Source organism: Meriones unguiculatus, chromosome X, assembly GCF_030254825.1.
Source record: "Meriones unguiculatus strain TT.TT164.6M chromosome X, Bangor_MerUng_6.1, whole genome shotgun sequence".
NCBI classification, from domain to species: domain Eukaryota; kingdom Metazoa; phylum Chordata; class Mammalia; order Rodentia; family Muridae; genus Meriones; species Meriones unguiculatus.
The window spans coordinates 17550724-17567574 of NC_083369.1; the positions used below are offsets into that span (position 1 = coordinate 17550724).

Consider the following 16851-nt stretch of genomic DNA (forward strand, 5'->3'; position numbering starts at 1 on the left):
TGATGCCCTGGGGCGCATAGTACTGTCTGTGATGGAGAGTCGAGGCTGGAGCCCCACTCAGTGCTGGCAGTGTGTGCCCACCATTCTGTGGGATCTTTTCCAGGGAAAGACTGGGTGACCTGAGGTTAGTCCTGTTTCCTTCCTTCCCTGTGGGTTTTTCTCATGACTGGGACTCCCAGTCTCTGCTGTTTTTGTGTCCACCGTTCAGCCTGGGAAGGTGATCAGGACAGGCAGTTGTGTGGTTCTGGTCTGGCGACTGAGTGCCTGTGTGACCAGTTTCTCTTCCTGGTTCTGGCTGGGTGACCTGAGAGTGGACCCACCTGATTCCCACACCATGGAGTTTCCTCTCACCTGAAAAACAAGATCTCTGTTGTTTTAGGGCCCAGAGTTCAGTCTCTTGGTCTTTGTTCCGAAAATGCTGTCTCTGCTCCTTAGAAGCAGTGTCCTCCTGGCACCGCCATCTTGGATCCTCCCCTCCCCCCCACCCCCTTGTCCAAGCTTAAATTATTTTTTCTCAGAATATCTTGTTTTCTCATATATGGTGATTGAAAGTTTTGCTGGGTGTAGTAGTCTAGGCTGGCATCTGTGGTCTCTTAGAGGCTGTAAGACATCTGTCCAGGCCCTTCTAGCTTAGAGTCTCTGTTGAGACGTTGCGTGTAATTCTGACACGTCTGCCTTTAGATGTTACTTGGCTTTCTCTCTTGAAGCTTTCAATATTCTTCTCTGGATTTGCTGTTTTGATTATTATGTGGTGGGAGAATTTTCCTTTTTGTTTTAATTTAATTGGTGTTCTATATGCTTCCTGTATGTTTCTTTTGTGGAATTTTTTTTCTATGGTTTTATTGAAAATATTTTCTGATGCTTGGAGCTGGGACTCTTCATCTTCTTCTAGTCCCATTTTTTTTCAGGTTTGTGCTTTTCATAGTAGCTCAGATATCCTGGATGCTTTGCATCAGGAATTTCTTATATTTAACATTTTTTTGACCGATGTATTAATTTCTTCAGTTGTATCTTCTACACCTGAGATTCTCGCTTCCAAATCTTGTATTCTGTTGATGACATTTACATCTGTAGTTCCTGTTCTTGTCCCTAGGTTTTCCATCTCCAATATTCCCTCAGTCTGTGTTTTCTTTATTGCTTCTATTTCTATTTTCAGGTCTTGGACAGTTTTATTCATTTCCTTCACCTGTGTTTTCTTATATTTCTTTAAGGGATTATTCATTTCCTCTTTATAGGCCTCTATCATCTTAACAAGATTAGATTCAAGGTCATTTTATTGTGGTTCAGTTATAGTAGGATATGCAGAGCTTGCTGTAGTAGGTTGGTTGTGCTCTGAAGGTGCCATATTACCCTGGCTCTTGTTGATTCTGTTATTATGCTGGCCTTTAGCCATCTGATTGTCCTTGACTATTTTTGGTGTAGCAGGCATTGGGAAAGTTGGCCTAACCTGGATATCCCTGGTACAGTAGTCCTTCAGTGGATAGTTTTGGGCTAGATGTTCTAGATGTTCCTGGTGCAGCAGGCCTGGTGCAGTGGCCTGACAATGTAGCTAAATTTTTCTGGGGCCCTGCATGTCTCTGTCTTTTGGCTTAGAGGACAGCTTGCAACTCACCTCTGCTGGCTATGCCCCAGGTGGACCTGGTGGGGAGGAGACTGGTGGAGTGAGGAGGTGGTGTCTATCTGGAAGTTCCCAGAGCAGGCATGCCTGGATGCATCTTAAGCTCTATAGGCCTCCTCAGGGATATGGGCTATGGGCCTGGGAGGACAGTGTGCAGCTCACCTCTGTTGCCTGTGGCCCATGTGGACCTGGTGGTCAGGGAGCTTGTGGCCCGAGTTGAAGTATCAAAACCTGGGTGTTCCTGGGGCCCTGCCCCTGCAGGTCTCCTCAGGAATGTAGGGGATGGGACTCAGGACATTGTGCAAGTCCCCTCTTCTGGCTGTGCTCCAGGAGGACCCAGTAGGGAGGAATGGGAATGTCTAACCTTGGTTTTCCTTGGGCCTTGCAGGTCTCCTTGGGAATACTGAGAATACAAGTGATAGGAGTCAGAGGATAGTGTGCAGCTCTCCTTTGCTGGTTGTATCTCAGGTGAATCCAGCAAGGAGGAGATTGATGGGGTGGGGTAGGAAGGGATGGGGTTGTCTAACCGGAAAAATCCTGGGGCCAAGCCTCAGCCTGCTTTCTTATAGAACTCAGGACCATCAGCCCAGGGATGGAAGCACCCACAATAGGCTGGGCCCTCCATCAATCACTAATTGAGAAAATGCTCTACAGGCTTGCCTACAGCCAAATGTCATGGAGGAATTTTCTCAGTTGTGGCTTTCTCCTTTCCAATGACCCTAACTTGTGTCACATTGACATAAACTCACCAGCACATTTAGATTATTTCTATTTCCTAGCCATTGTGAGTAGAGCGGTAGTGAAAATGGCTGAGCAAATAACTTTGGAATAGAAAGTCAAGCTCTTTGAGTATATGCCAAGGGGTGATACAGCTGGGTCATATGGTAGATTTATTTTTTAGCTTTGTGAGAGTCCTCCATACTGATTTCCATAGTGGCTGCACAAGTTTGCAATCCCATCAATACTGGGAGAGCATTCTCTTTTCCCTACATCCCCTCCAACATTTGTTGTCAGTTGTTCAATTGATCTTTGACATTGTCATCTGAAAAAGATGAAATCTCAAGGTTGTTTTGATTTGCATTTCCCTAATTGTTAGGGATGGTGAACATTTTTTAGATATTTCTTAGCCATGTTTTTTGTCTTTTAAGAACTCTCTTTTGAAACTTAACTCAATCCCACTGAAATCAGGAACAAGACAAGGCTGCCCACTCTCTCCATGTCTCTTCAACATAGTACTTCAAGTCCTTGCTAGAGAAATAAGACAATTAATGGAGATCAATGGGGTTCAAATCAGAAAGGAAGAAGTCAAAGTATCACTCTTTGCAGATAACATGATAGCATACCTGAGTGAGCCCAAAATTTCTACCAGGGAACTCCTACAGCTGATAAACGCCTTCAGCAAACTGGCTGGATACAAAATTACCTCAAAAAAATTCAGTAGCCCTCCTGTATACAAAATACAAATGGGATGAGAAAGAAATTAGGGAAACAACACCCTTCACAATAGCCACAAAAATATAAAGTATCTTGGTGTAACTCCAACAAAGCAAGTCAAAGACTTGTATGAAAAAAAAAAAAACCTTCAAATCTCTGAACGAAGAAACTGAAGAAGATATCAGAAGATGGAAAGATCTCCCATGCTCATGGCTCTGTAGGATTAACAGAGTAAAAGTGGCCATCTTATCAAAAGCAATCTACAGATTCAATGCAATTCCCATCAAATTACCAACACAATTATTTAAAGACCTTGAAAGAAAAATTCTCAACTTTATAGGGATTAACAAGAAAATCCAGAATAGCTGAAACAATCCTCTAGAATAAAAGGTCTTCTGAAGGCATCTCCATCCTTGATATCAAGCTGTACTATAGGGCAACAGTAATAAAAACTGCATGGTACCCTGGCATAGAAACAGACTGGTGGATTAATGGAACAGAATTGAAGACCCAGAAATAAACCCACATACCTATGGACACCTGATTTTTGACAAAGAAGCCAAAACCTTACAATGGAAAAAAGATAGCATCTTCAACCAATGGTTATAGTTTAATGGGAAGTCCACATGTAGAAAAGTACAAATAAGCCCATATCTATCACCCTGCACAAAATTAAAGTCCAAGTGGATCAAAGATCTTAACATAAAACCGTACACACTAAATCTGTTGGAAGAAAAATTGGGGAAGAGCTTTGACCTTATTGGCACAGGAGACAATTTCCTGAACAGAACACCAACAGCTCAGACTCTAAGGAATATAGACTAGCAGAGAAACACTTAAAGAAATGCTCATCGTCCTTAGTCTTGGGGGAAATGCAAATCAAAACAACTCTGGGATTGCATTGAATTACTTAATAGCTTTTGGTTGAATTGTCATTTTCATAATGTTAATTCTACTATATCATGAGTATGGAGTGTCTCCATTTTCTAGTATCTTTCTCTATCTCTTTTTCAAAGGTTTCAAATTTTCATCGTAGAGGTCATTCACTTCCTTGATTAAGTTTCTTCCTAGACATTTTATTTTCTTTGCAACTATTGTGAATGGGAGTGTTCCCATGATTTCCTTCTCTGTATGTTTGTTGGTAATATACAGAAAAACTATTGAGTTTTGCAAGTTGCTTCTGTATCCTGCCACTTACTGAATTTGCTTAGAGAATTTTTTTTGGTATTTATTGGGGGGGGATTTCTACTGTATAGTATCATGTCATTTGCAAGCAGAGATAGTGTGAATTCTTCCCATATTTGGGTCTCTTCAGTTTCCTTCTCTTGCCGTCTTGCTCCTGTGGTTACTTTGAACACATGCTGAAAAGGATTGGGGATAGTGGACATCCCTGTCTCATTCCTTCAGTTGGATTGCTTCAAACATTTCCCCGTTTAGTCTAACGTGGACTGTGGGTTTATCTAGATAATTCTCATTGGCAAGCATTTCTACAGGACTGGTAGGGTTTGGAGGGAAGATACTGGTTGATCTTCCATATTGTTGGTAAGTGTCCCTATGAAATATGGCATGTGGACGTCATTCGTTAGTTTTAAGTTTGTTGGGGATAGAGCAGAACGTCTGGGGAGAAAAGAAGATGTGGAGGCAGGTTGGCTTTAGAGGCTAGAAATGTTTTAGGTGGAATGAAGTCAGGTTGGTACATGAGATATGCTTCCTATTTTAAGGTGGGAGTGTGGGGATAAGTATGTCTGAGTTGGATATGATGTGGAGAAATCCTTTGGTTTGGTGGATAGATAGAGAGGATAATGACCCAAGCCTAGAGTTACAAATTGCAAGAGGGAAGATCGGACTAGGTTGTTGCACTGATTGTGGGATTCAGGCTAAATCTATCTTCCAGAGTTTGGAAAAGGTGTGCATGAGGAGATCAAGTGTACCCACCAGGCTAGACCTTGGAAGAGAACATGGGAAGCCTGAGTGTGGAGTGCTGTGCTGGAGGTAGCACAAAAGGTCTTGTGGGTGTATGCAAGTAGGGAAAGTCCTAGCAGAATTGTGGATGGTAGCTGCGGAACAGGAAGAAGTGATGAAACTAGGCTCGGGCATGGAATGTGGGACCTACTGGAAGCCTAGAAGTTGGCTGCTGCAAGGTACAGGTGGCCAGGCTAGACTAGGGCACTGGCTTGGAACCCAGGCTAGATCTTGTGGGTTGCAGGAAAACGAGTATTGGGTGGTGAGGGTTGTTAACCGGAATAGACCCTGAAGGAAGAGGAGGGGGTGGAAAGTCTGGGTGTGGCATAGGGTGGTGGAAGCTGCACAGAAGTCCTGTGTGTGGATGCAGGCCTACTTTTGACTGTTTGTCAAAATACCTATACTAGCTTTCATTTCCAACAATACCTAAGTGTTTTCTTTTACTCACATTCTATATTTTTCATTTCCCTTTCAATATAGCCATTTTAGCATGCAAGAGCTAACACCTCATTGTGGCTTCAATTTATATTTCATTGATGTTGATCAGTTATGCGAAACACCTTTTCATGTACTTGTCTAGCATTTTATATGGCTTCCTTGGAAAATATCTGTTTACATTTTGTGCTCATTTTAAGTCAGTTTTCTTTCTGGATTTTAGTTGCAGTGTTTCTTCATATATTTTGGATAGCAACCTATTATTGAATATATAATTTGAAAATATTTTCTTCCATTGTGATTATTGGTTTTTGTTTTTTGTTATTTGTTTGCTATGAAGAAATGGTTTCTTTTCTTGTAATTTTAGGTATTTACTTTTTGCATTTATTGTCCCTGCTTTGGTATCATAACTATTAAAATATTGCTAATATCAATTGAATGAAGTTTTTCTTGGTGTTTTATGGATTCAGGCCATATTGTAGATCAGTCATCCATTTTATTCAAGTTTTGTCAGTTCTGTGTGTAATGTGGTATAAGTATAAACTGTGAAAGGCAGTATTTGGATAGCTGGTATTCCCAATATCATTTTTGGAAAAAAAAAACCAATCTTTTTTTCTATTGTGTGTTTTTTATATTTTTATTGTAGATGATTTGACCACATGCCTTTGAGTTTATTTCTAGTATTTCTATTCTGTCCCACTGATATATATTTTAAATGATTTTACTATACAAAATAATTTGTTTCATTATGCCATTTTATACATATATATCATTATACTTTGCTCAAACTCATATCCCCATTGTGCTTGCAGTTTTTTTCTTGAGATTACATTTCTGCTTCTTTTTCCTCCAAATCTTCCCATTTACTTCCTTCTTTCCTACAAATTCATGGCTTCTTTATTTTTTCAGTAATTGTTACTGTATACATATATGTATTTATGTAAACATATATATTCCTAAATATAACTTGTTGAATCCATATAAAGTAACTTGCATGTAGGCTTGCAGAGCTGGGCATTTGGCACTGGACAACCAATTCTTCCCTGAGGAAGACCCCTCTCCTGTGCCCAACTTTTCTCAGTTTGTCTGTAGTTCTTTATGTAGGGTTGAGTCCTTCTGGACTTTCCCCTGTCCCCTTTGGCATGTTCATTGTTGTCATCCTTGTTAGCTCACATTTGAATGGTCCAAGTGACTATTTTCAATGATGCTACATTACTGCTTTGATTAGATTTCAGTGACATAATTTTCTTATTTATAAAATATAGGAATAAGAATAAAAGTTATAGACTATTAGACCAATACATAAAATATATTCTATTTTTCTATTCAGTACCAATAAGCTAATCAAGGAATATTAGGGAATATATTCTATTTATAATACTATCATAAAGAGTTACTGCTAAGAAACTTAACATAAAAATGTAAAACTGCTACCCTGAAAAAAACAAAAAAACTTTATTCAAATACCTATGTAAAAGGAAAGTTATTGTATCTTATGACATAAGATACAATAATCAATTTACATGTTATATACAACCTTGCCAGAATCCTAACTGGCTTCTTTGTAGAAACTGACAAACTGATCTCATTCACAGTACATTCAAATTATTTTGCTGGTAGATATGAAATACATTTTATCTGGAGTAAATAAAAGTTAAGCAATATCCATGTTGTTAGTAAACATGGATAATTAATTTTTTCTTGAGACACTGTCTAGCTATGTATGCAGGCTTGCCTTAAACTCAGTATTTTCCTGCCTTAGACTACTGGGTTCTTAGATTATAGTTGTATACCATCACACCTGGTTTAACATGGATCATTCATGCCATACTAATAGCTATCCATCTTCATGAATGAGAGGTCATTTCTGCACTTCTTATAGAATGAGCTAAACAAATGATACAACAGATATATTTTTAAAGTATAATTTCTATGAAGAAAAACAGCAATCTATATCCTACAAAAATCAATCTTAAAACAAACAAAAAACTTCTAGTATTTCTATGCAAAATGTCAAAGTTATCTTGACATACAAGGAGGGTCTGTAAAGAAGTTTTAGATGACATAAATTAGTCACTCTTACTGAGGCAGACTTTGTTTTACTTGCATTACAGAGTTTGTAAGAAACATTTCAAGTGGTTTATTAAAGTCTTTTTTCCTTCTTTCTAAATAACATTTCTGAGAATTACCTTGATTTTTTAAGTGCTAAACAGCCAGGATTAGGAAGATGACTGTTAAATAATTTTCTGGGAGAAGGGAGAAAGGGCAATACAACTACAAAACAATTAACTATGATTGTGGGGCTAAAAGAAAAACATGGAGACCTACTTTAATAGCAAAAATGAGAATATTCTTTAAATAAAATGACTTCTCTATACTTTTGCTTATGTTTGGGAATTCTCATAGAAATGAAGAAAAAGCCTATAGAGAAACTGAAATGAAGTTTTCCTTCTGTCTTTTAATGTGCTAGTGCAGTGGTTTTCAACCTTCCTTTAATACAGTTGCTCATGTTGAAGTGACATACAACCATAAAAATTTTTGTTGCTACTTCATAACTATAACTTTGCTACTTTTCTGAATTGTAATGTAAATTATCTGATATGCAGGGTATCTAATATGTGATCCATAAAAGGGTTTTGACCAGGTTAAAAAGATCTTCTCTTTTTAAATGAAATTTTATGAAGAAAAGTATCTGAGGAATTTGCTGTACAAAAGCTGGAAAAGCCCTCTGAACAACTGAAAGAACTGAAGTTATTAGTGATATGGACATGCAGTACTACAGGTAGAAATTTCTAAGTAAAAAACTTAAGGAACTCAAAATATTTTAACATATCTAAATGACTTTGGCTAAGTCTTTTTCTCACTTGAAAGAGGGAAAAAGAATTGATCTTGTATGGGAAAATATTTTAAACATACCCTCAGATGATTTGGTTGTAGATATGACTGTTTATAACTGTGATGAAATTTTTAACTGAAATTCATGAGTATATCAAATGATTTACAACACTGTGGTTCTTATAGAACTGTTATGGTGAAAATATCCTTCATGGAAACAATGCATATTATAGTATAAATAAATTGTCAGAGATCTAGTAATTTTTTTTGCATGTAGTGGTATTCAGAAGTGTTGTAGGTTTCTTTACTGCTCCTTTTTATAATAAAAAAATTTTTAAATGTATTTCAAATTTAGATTATGTATAAAATATATGAAACAAATGTAAAAATATATGGAACAACAAACTGTTTCAATCTATTAAAGGGTATACCATATACAGAAATGCAGGGATGATTATACTAGTAGTTCTGGGACACTCACAGGCATAAACCAGCTTAAGGAGGTAAACTTATAGTATCATTAACTATAACTATTAAATAATGCACACTTCTTGCCCAACAAGAAGAGTAACACGGATTTTTATCATTTGAAATTTCTTCTAAGAATTTGCTAAGAAAATAACCTTGATGTCACTAAAGTTGATGTACAAAATGGAATTAAAATGTACACAAACACAAAACAGATGTATATAGACATGTATATGCACATTTATGAACCAATCTATCCTTATCTACATATTTATCGCATTAGTCAAGACACGAATTAAGTACCAGCAGTAAAAGAAATATTTTAAAAGTATCTTTAATGACAGGAAATGAAGCTCAGCAGTCTGTGTGCATATACACACATACACACATGTGAAGAGATATAAAAACAGTATGTACATTATAATATACATATATGACAATGCATAAGAACAATACTAGAGCAACAAGAAAAATGTCTTCGAGGTCCTAGAAAAACACTGGCACATAGAGATGAGTACAATTCAAGAAGGCATGGGAGTCATTAGGATTGATTGCTGATAGCATTCAATTTCTTCTGTCAAATCATCTGCTTAGGGATTTTGTTTATCCTGCAACCTAGCTGATTTATTTTTCTGGCAAGAGGGAAAAGGAAAGGCAGCGGGAATGCTTCCTTGTGGTTGACAGCATTCAATTCCAGTGAAATAACCATGACAATGAAAGTGCCATTTGCAGCTCAGGACACTGCACACACACACACACACACACACACACACACACACACACACACAAAGGGGAGGGGGCGGGCCATGAGACTGCAGGGTAGATAGGCATACTCATTTTTTTTTCTTTTTTACTAGCTGCACTGGCTAGCTGGCACAAATACAAACTGGTACAATGCTTATGAAAGGGAGCCTTTTGGCAACACACAGGGAAAGTCTTTGAGACGTCTATATGTGGATCCTGCAAGTCCACAGTTGAGGAGAGACCATCCAGGGTGCTAGCCTAGAGCTGGCTTGACCAGGAGGGATTCACTCATCAGGGCACGCAGTGTTGGTTTTGAACACAGGGAAAGAACTAGGCACCACCTGAATGTCCAACAATGCGGGAATGATTACAGAAATGTTAAGGTCCATGGATACATAGGAGCACTCTGCAGGCACTGAAGATGACGTTCCATAAGCCTGTTGAATAGCATGGAAAGAAGTTCAATGCGCTGATTTCTGTTTGGTTTTAGTCGCTGAAAAAAGCAGGTTAAGAAACACCACACACATGAACCACTCTACGAGAATGTTAACAGGGAAGGTGGGTCTGGGGTAAGAGGCAGAGAAGGGGGAAGCAGAGAGCTTGGAGAAACAGCACACCAAAGAAGATAAAAGAGGTTCCCTCTGGGTATTAGGATGGTGGGAAGCAATTACACTCTTGGTTCTTTCTCCCACATCAGACTTCCTTCTCCTTCCAGATAGTTCTACCATGAGTTGCATCACCTGTGCAGTACACAAAGAGACAGAAAAAACGCTTTTAAGAATCAGACCAAGAAGAGGCACCGCGAGAAGAGGCAGCCTTCAACTTCTCAAATGGCACAGATTAGTGGGGTTATTCTCAGGGTCCTTGCTAGGGTTGGGGAGAAGGGCGGGGGGGGGGCGTGGGGAGGCTGAGGGGGTAGGAGGAGAGGATGGGAGAAGAGAGGGGCTGAGAGCAGAAGAGGGGATGGAGAAGCCAGCTAGCTCCAGGAAGAGAGGGTGAGGAAAGGAAGAGGGGGGGAAGGAGAGGGAGGGAGGGCAGGGGAGAGAGGGGGAGGGAGACCCGGTGAAGGCGGGGGGGGGGGGGGAGGAGGGAGAAAGAGGGGAGAGAGAGAGAAACCTGCACTCCCAATACAATACACTGCTGGTGGGTTGGGGGGGCGCGGGGGGGCTGTAAACGGGGTGGGAGCCGAGATTTGGCTCTACTGGCTGGGTCCTGGGCTGTGTTCATCGGAAGGTGGCCTCGTCATCGGAGTCATCGTCGAAATCCTTGAGGTCAGCGCTGGTGGACTGGCGGGCCCAGGCTCCCCTTTCGGCCTCTCTCTCCTTGTGGGACTTGAATCTCCCCACAAAAATCTTGCGGTAGTTGAGGAACATGCCATTCAGCGCATCTATGGCCCGCTCGGCAGACTCCTGCTTCTGGAAGTGCACGAACCCGTAGCCCTTGGGCCCCTTTTCGTCACAGGCCACCTTGCAGGACAGGATGTTGCCGAAGGCCGAGAAGATGTTGTAGAGCGCCTTGTTGTCGATGGTCTTGCCCAGGTTCTTGATGAAGACGTTGCCCACGCCGCTCTTGCGGAGCGACGGGTCCCTCTGGGACCACATGATGCGCACCGGCCTGCCATTGATAACGTCAAAGTTCATGGTCTCCAGGGCCCGCTTGGCGTCCACCGGTTGCTGGTAGTTGACATACGCGTAGCCCAGGGAGCGCCGGGTGACCTTGTCTCTGCAGAGGCGGATGGACAGGATGGGCCCTGCGGGGCTGAACTTCTCATACAGCATGGACTCGGTCACCTCGGGGTGCAGGTCGCCCACGTACAGCGAGGCCGTGGGAAAGTCGGGGTTGCCGTCGTCGGAGCCCCCCGCCGCGGCCTCTTCCTCTTCTGCGGCCAGGGCCGCCGCCAGCTCCTCATCCATGTCGACCCTCCCGTAGGAGGGCGACGCGGCAGCCTCCGCAGCGGCCCCCGTGGCCTCCGCCAGGCTGGCCGCCAAGGCTGCCACCGACGCGGCCGCGCCGGGGGCCTCTGCCTTCTCCCCGGCCAGAGCCGCCGCCTCCCCCAGGCTGGCCTCCGCCGCCGCCGCGGCCTCGGCCTCCACCTCAGCCTCCACCTCCGCTTCCGCCTCCGCCACGGAGGCCTCCGCCACCGCCTCCGCCACCGTCGCCGCCGCCGCCTCCGCCTCTGCCGCCGCCGCCGCCGCTGCCGCCGCCGCGGCGACCTCCGCCGCCACTGCCGCCGCGGTCGCCACGGTCACCGCTGCCGCCGGGCCGCTGCCGCGACCGCTTTCCCGCGAGCTGAGGGGCGGAGGGGCGGCGAGAGCCGGGGGGCGCCGGGGCCCGGGCCGGGGGCTCCGCGCGCGGCGGCGGGGGCCGGGGCCGGTGTGGCCGGGCGGGCGGGAGCGAGGCAGCGGGGAGGCGAGCGCCAGCCCCGAGCGCGCAGAGCCGAGTCTCCGCAGCCCGCCGCCTGCCGCCTGCCGCCTGCCGCCTGCCGCCTGCCGCCGCTCGGTCGTGGGCTGCTGTGCGGGGCGCGGGAGGCGGGAGGGCGGCGTGTGGTGGGGGCGGGGGGTGTTGGCGTCTGTGGTCCGGGCAGCTGGGAAGGCTTCTGTCTCTTTGGTTCCCCCTGTGGCTGCTGCGGGGCTGCGGGGCTGCGGGGCTGTCGCGGGCTGCGGGGGCGGGGTGGAGAGCGGGGGGGGGGGACTTAGGGCTGAGGGTCCGGCACGCGGCCTCTGGGGCGCCCACGCGCTCGGCCAGAGGATGCCAGGGACGGGACTGTGAGCTGGACCAAACGAATCCAGGTGCCTTGTCTTCGGTAGGGGGGTAGGGTGGGGACAGTGCTCTGCCCCTTCCCCAGGGAAGGAAGGATGGGTGCTGTGATTCAAGGGAGAACCTCGCACCAGGGGCTGAGGTGGCCTGGAAGCCAGGCTGGCCCTGCCCAAAGGAGGCAATCTAGAGGCAGCATTCCAGCCTCCAGGAGGCTGCTGCCTTCCTCCTCTAAAGAGCTGCCTGCACACCTGCCTGCACACCACACACACACACACACAGAGAGAGAGAGAGAGAGAGAGAGAGAGACAGAGACAGAGAGACAGAGAGAGAGAGAGAGAGAGAGAGAGAGAGAGAGAGAGAGAGAGAAGCCAGGACATTAGTATGGTCTCTCTCTCTCTACCTATGTGTGTGTGTGCCCACATGTGTGTTTAAGTGTCCATTTGTGTGTCTCTGTCTCTCAAAGTAACACAGAGCCTCAAGAGCGTGCACTCTCTAATTCTGCCTCTCTGTTTCTGTTCTTGCCTCTCTTTCTCTCTCTGTCACACACACACACACACACACACACAGTCACTCACACATCATCACCACCATCATCGCCACCCAGGATGACATGAGTCTTCCCAGCTCCCCACGCAGCCTGATGAGCCATTTTCTCAGCCTGCTCCCCCTTCCCACTGCCCCCACACACACTCAGCAACATTTCCAAAAGAGAGAAGAATGCGCTCTCATTCATGATGCCCTTCCACAAACACTCTACCTAGAGCCTGCCCAGTGCCTGGGGATGCAGAAGTCCAGAAGAGAGAGGACTAGGGGCTGCCTTGGAGCTTCTCCTGGGGAGCAGACAACCTGGACTGGAAACTGCACCCCACCCCACTCCACCCTCAGCCTCTCCATGACTCTGCCCCAGCTTCTGGACTGATGGGAACCTGGGTTCAGGGCACAAGACAGCTTCAACTCCCACTGCCAGGTGGGAAGTGAAAATCAACAGCACCTAGGGTCCATGGCAGCCCTCAGTGATAAGTCAAGGAAAGCCAAGCAGGGCCTGGGCAGTTTGGGCATGGGCTGAGAAGGGCCTGGTCTAGAGCCAGGTGCTTGTTTACTCTTGGCTATGCCCTTGAGGCTCTGGGGTTCCTGACCTGGACCAAGAAATGCACATCTCTGCCCAGAAGGCAAATGAGAACCGGACCTGGACTCTCTTCTTGGGATGACATGGAGATTCCGTAGTCACCAGCTAGTGCTTCTGGCACTGGGGGGCTGGGAGTGCAAAAACACAGTGTGGAGAGGGAACTGTGAATGCCAGTGTGCTGCTGCTATCGAGAGAGCAAGGAGGGCACACAGAACCAAGTGCTGTGGGCACAGGCTAGCTGACAGCCTTCAGGGTATAGACCAGAACAGGGACTGGAGTCCCAAGACCTCCTCCAGAAAGAAGGAGCAGATACTGAGAGTTCTGGAAGGAATAGAGGGTAGCTGTGTTGAAGGGGAAATGCCAAGTAGGCTGGGAAGCAGGAGTAGTGCTCCATCCTTCAGGAGGAGTGAAGGCCTGCAGGCAAAGGGATCACTCTATGCCCCGGATCTGACAGTACCCACATGGTCACTGGTGCTCCTACCACATGACCTAGCGTGGACCAAGTCTCTAGGATCATAGCATGGGACATAGCTAGGACTCTAGAGTGATCGGCTTTCTCACAACTCAGCATGTGCAAGGAGAGAGGTGGTGTGAGCAAAGTAGCAGAAAGGGATTTGAGCATCAGTGTGTGTACAAGTAAGGGTGCCCACACATACAAATCTGTGGCAGAACATAAAGAAAACTGTCAGACGGAACTGGCTCCAAAAGCATCAGAACAAACTTTCCCTCTGTCTGCACTGCCATTTCTCAAACAGGGGCGTCATGTTTGTCCTGAACCCGTGGCACAGGATATGGTTTGAAGAAACGGAGTAAAACATAACCCAAATCTTGGTGTCTTTCCTCAGCACTTCTTGACTGTACTACAGTAGCTCGCTTTGCCCTTTCACACAACAGAATCCCCCACACCACCACCAGTAAAGACTGAGTCGTTCTTTTTAAAAACTCTATTTGTCGTCAAATGTAATGGAAAAGGTTAAGTAGTGGGTTTCATCTCGCAGGTGTCAGCATACTTTGTTCTCATTCATATTCGTGACCTTGCCATCTGCTGGGCCAAGCATTCCTCCAGCTTACCCCCGTCATTCTCCAGTTAACCCCTCCATTTGCCTTGTAGTCCTCTACCCTCGTTGAAAACGGTATTAAGAGCTCTTCTTCGCCACGCGTGACCCTCCTTTTAAGCCTCATTTCACACACACACACACTGGTACACACACACACAGTTGAGTGCACACACCAGGCCTCCCACACACAATTTTAAATCTTGGATGTGCAGTTGCATGAAAGAGTTATTTTCTTGCAAATGCCACAATTTCATTCCTATTTATAGCTGCTTAAAATTTCATCCTGTGTGTGTGTTTGCAACCACCATACTCTCTTAGAAACTCCATCGTGTGTGCACCCTGTTTTCTTCATGTACTCATCTGCAGAGGCTCACCTAGGCTCCTTACAATTCCTGGCTCTTGTTCATTGCACAGCCACCGCCTTGGATGCACAAATATCTCTGTGCTTTGTGGGCTTGGAGTCCTTATGACCAACAGTGGCAAAGCTGGCTCACAGGGTAGGTCTTTTTATAGTTTGCGAGGAATTGCTGCACTCATTCCATTGTGGATGCTCAAGTTCACACTCCACACAGCAGTGATAGTTCCCCTTTCCTCTGTGTTTATCACCATTTGTGGTCCTCTGTTCCCTTCAGTGGCCACTCTGACTTGGCTTAGATGGCAGATTTTCTAGGTGTTTTCCTTGTGGCTGAGGAGGTTGAGCAGTGTTTGAAGTATTGATTGGACATCTGCACTTACCATCCCATCATGTCTGTGGGACCAGACTTTGGAGGCCATGGATTTATTTCTCATGCAGGCACGTGTTCCAGTCACAGCATCCCAGGCCACCTTGTTTACATAAGTGTCACTACTTTCTCTAATGGCAGAAGCCACTCAGGATAGCACAACATGAACCTGAGAAAGTGACCCTGTGGGGCCTGAGGCAGGACTTTGCATCTCTGCCTGAGAAGCTGACGCAGGGATAGGGACCTTGCCCTCCAGAAAAGCCCAGCTCTCTGTACCTACACAGAGCTTGTACCAGCAGAGGCAAGGGGCAAGGAATTAGGTGCCATCCCCTAGTGGTCCTGGATGGGATGCTTGCAGACAGAGGGGACAGATGAGCTGTGCCTCACCATTCAGGTGCCTGTCCAAGTTGGACATCAGGGAGGAAGCCATGATTGCTGTGTGGAGCCAGATGATACGATGATGTCATGTGGCCACAGCAGAGGAGCTGGCTGCTCTTGACAAGATCAGGAGACAAAGGATGAGGAGAAACCACCTGGACAACCGCTTCAGGGCTAGGGCTCAACAGGATTCCACTCTTCCTTTGTCAATATACCTAGTGAGTCCGCAGACATCAGTGGCATGGCTGGAGAAATCGGTGTAGGAGAATATGGCCAAAGTCTGCAGTTCTGTCCTGGACACAGCCCTTAAGATCCCCCATCACAAAATGAGACAAGTACAGTGACCCAGGCAGCAGATGGAGACTGTCCTGTCCCTTCAGCCTCCATGAAGGTCCCGTATCCATGTTTACAGTTAGTGTGTGATGAGTTTATCCCTCCTGCCATCAAAAGTGTTCAGAGTACATCCTGTGACACAGGCAAAGCCTGTCCAGGATCCCTGGAGGGAGGGGGTGTCTTTGAAATGGAACAAGTGCCACAATGTCCCTCATTTACTGATGCACTAATGTTCCTGGAGGTCATTGCTGGATACCATGACAAAACTCTCAGGGACATAAAGAAGATGATTGGTTGTATATTTCCCTAGAGCCGAGGAGGCTGCAGAGGACCATGGAGCCCAGGGAAGGCCTCTCTGCAGATAATGTGGACCTGCCAGTTTTGCCTAGCAAACAAAGCTGCCATGTCCCCAGTCTCTAGGGCATAAGCCCCAGGTGCTGCTGGAACCTATGGGTTGCCTGCCATCCATTGAGCCAGGAGTTGAGTGTGACAGGGGGGAAACTAGGAGGGAGAGCTCAGGGGTGGGCAGCTCTCCAGACCAAGGTCTGATCTTAATCAGATTGCTGTGGGCTCTCAGAGGGAGCCCTGGGTCTGGAGAGTACCCTGATCCACATTGACTCATTTCTCTTTTTGGTTGCTCTATGTGGCAAGTACTGCTGATGAGAGAATGGCCCAGAGATAAGCAGGGAGACAAGGAGCTATGCCACTACCACCTGACAGCCATTCACCTGGGAGAATCCAATGTGTCCCAGACTGAAGTGTGAGTCCCTGGGCTACTGCATGAATTCCCAAAGGGAGGGAGGTAGGAAGAGAGAGAGATAGAGGGAGAGAGAGAGAGAGAGAGAGAGAGAGAGAGAGAGAGAGAGAGAGAGAGATTCCTGTGGGATCCTAAAGGGAGTCACTGACCAAGCCTCTGAAATGCCAGTCAGTATATGTGTGAGTGATGGCTCAAAACACAGCCCTGCATCTTCCACGTCTCTG

At 45.7% G+C, this 16851-nt stretch overlaps 1 protein-coding gene across 1 annotated transcript; it reads right to left on the reverse strand.

Annotated features, from left to right (window-relative positions):
- Window positions 1–9069: 9069 nt before the first annotated feature.
- LOC110544528 (polyadenylate-binding protein 1-like 2) lies at window positions 9070–12087 on the reverse strand. The gene has a single exon (XM_060374541.1). It carries the CDS (start codon window positions 11407–11409, stop codon window positions 10720–10722), a length of 690 nt encoding a protein of 229 aa, XP_060230524.1. The 5' UTR covers window positions 11410–12087; the 3' UTR covers window positions 9070–10719.
- Between the last annotated feature and the right edge of the window lie 4764 nt (window positions 12088–16851).

Coding starts and splice junctions, on each gene's coding strand:
- LOC110544528 (XM_060374541.1), bottom strand. CDS start 11,409: ATGGATGAGGAGCTGGCGGCGGCCCTGGCCGCAGAAGAGGAAGAGGCC.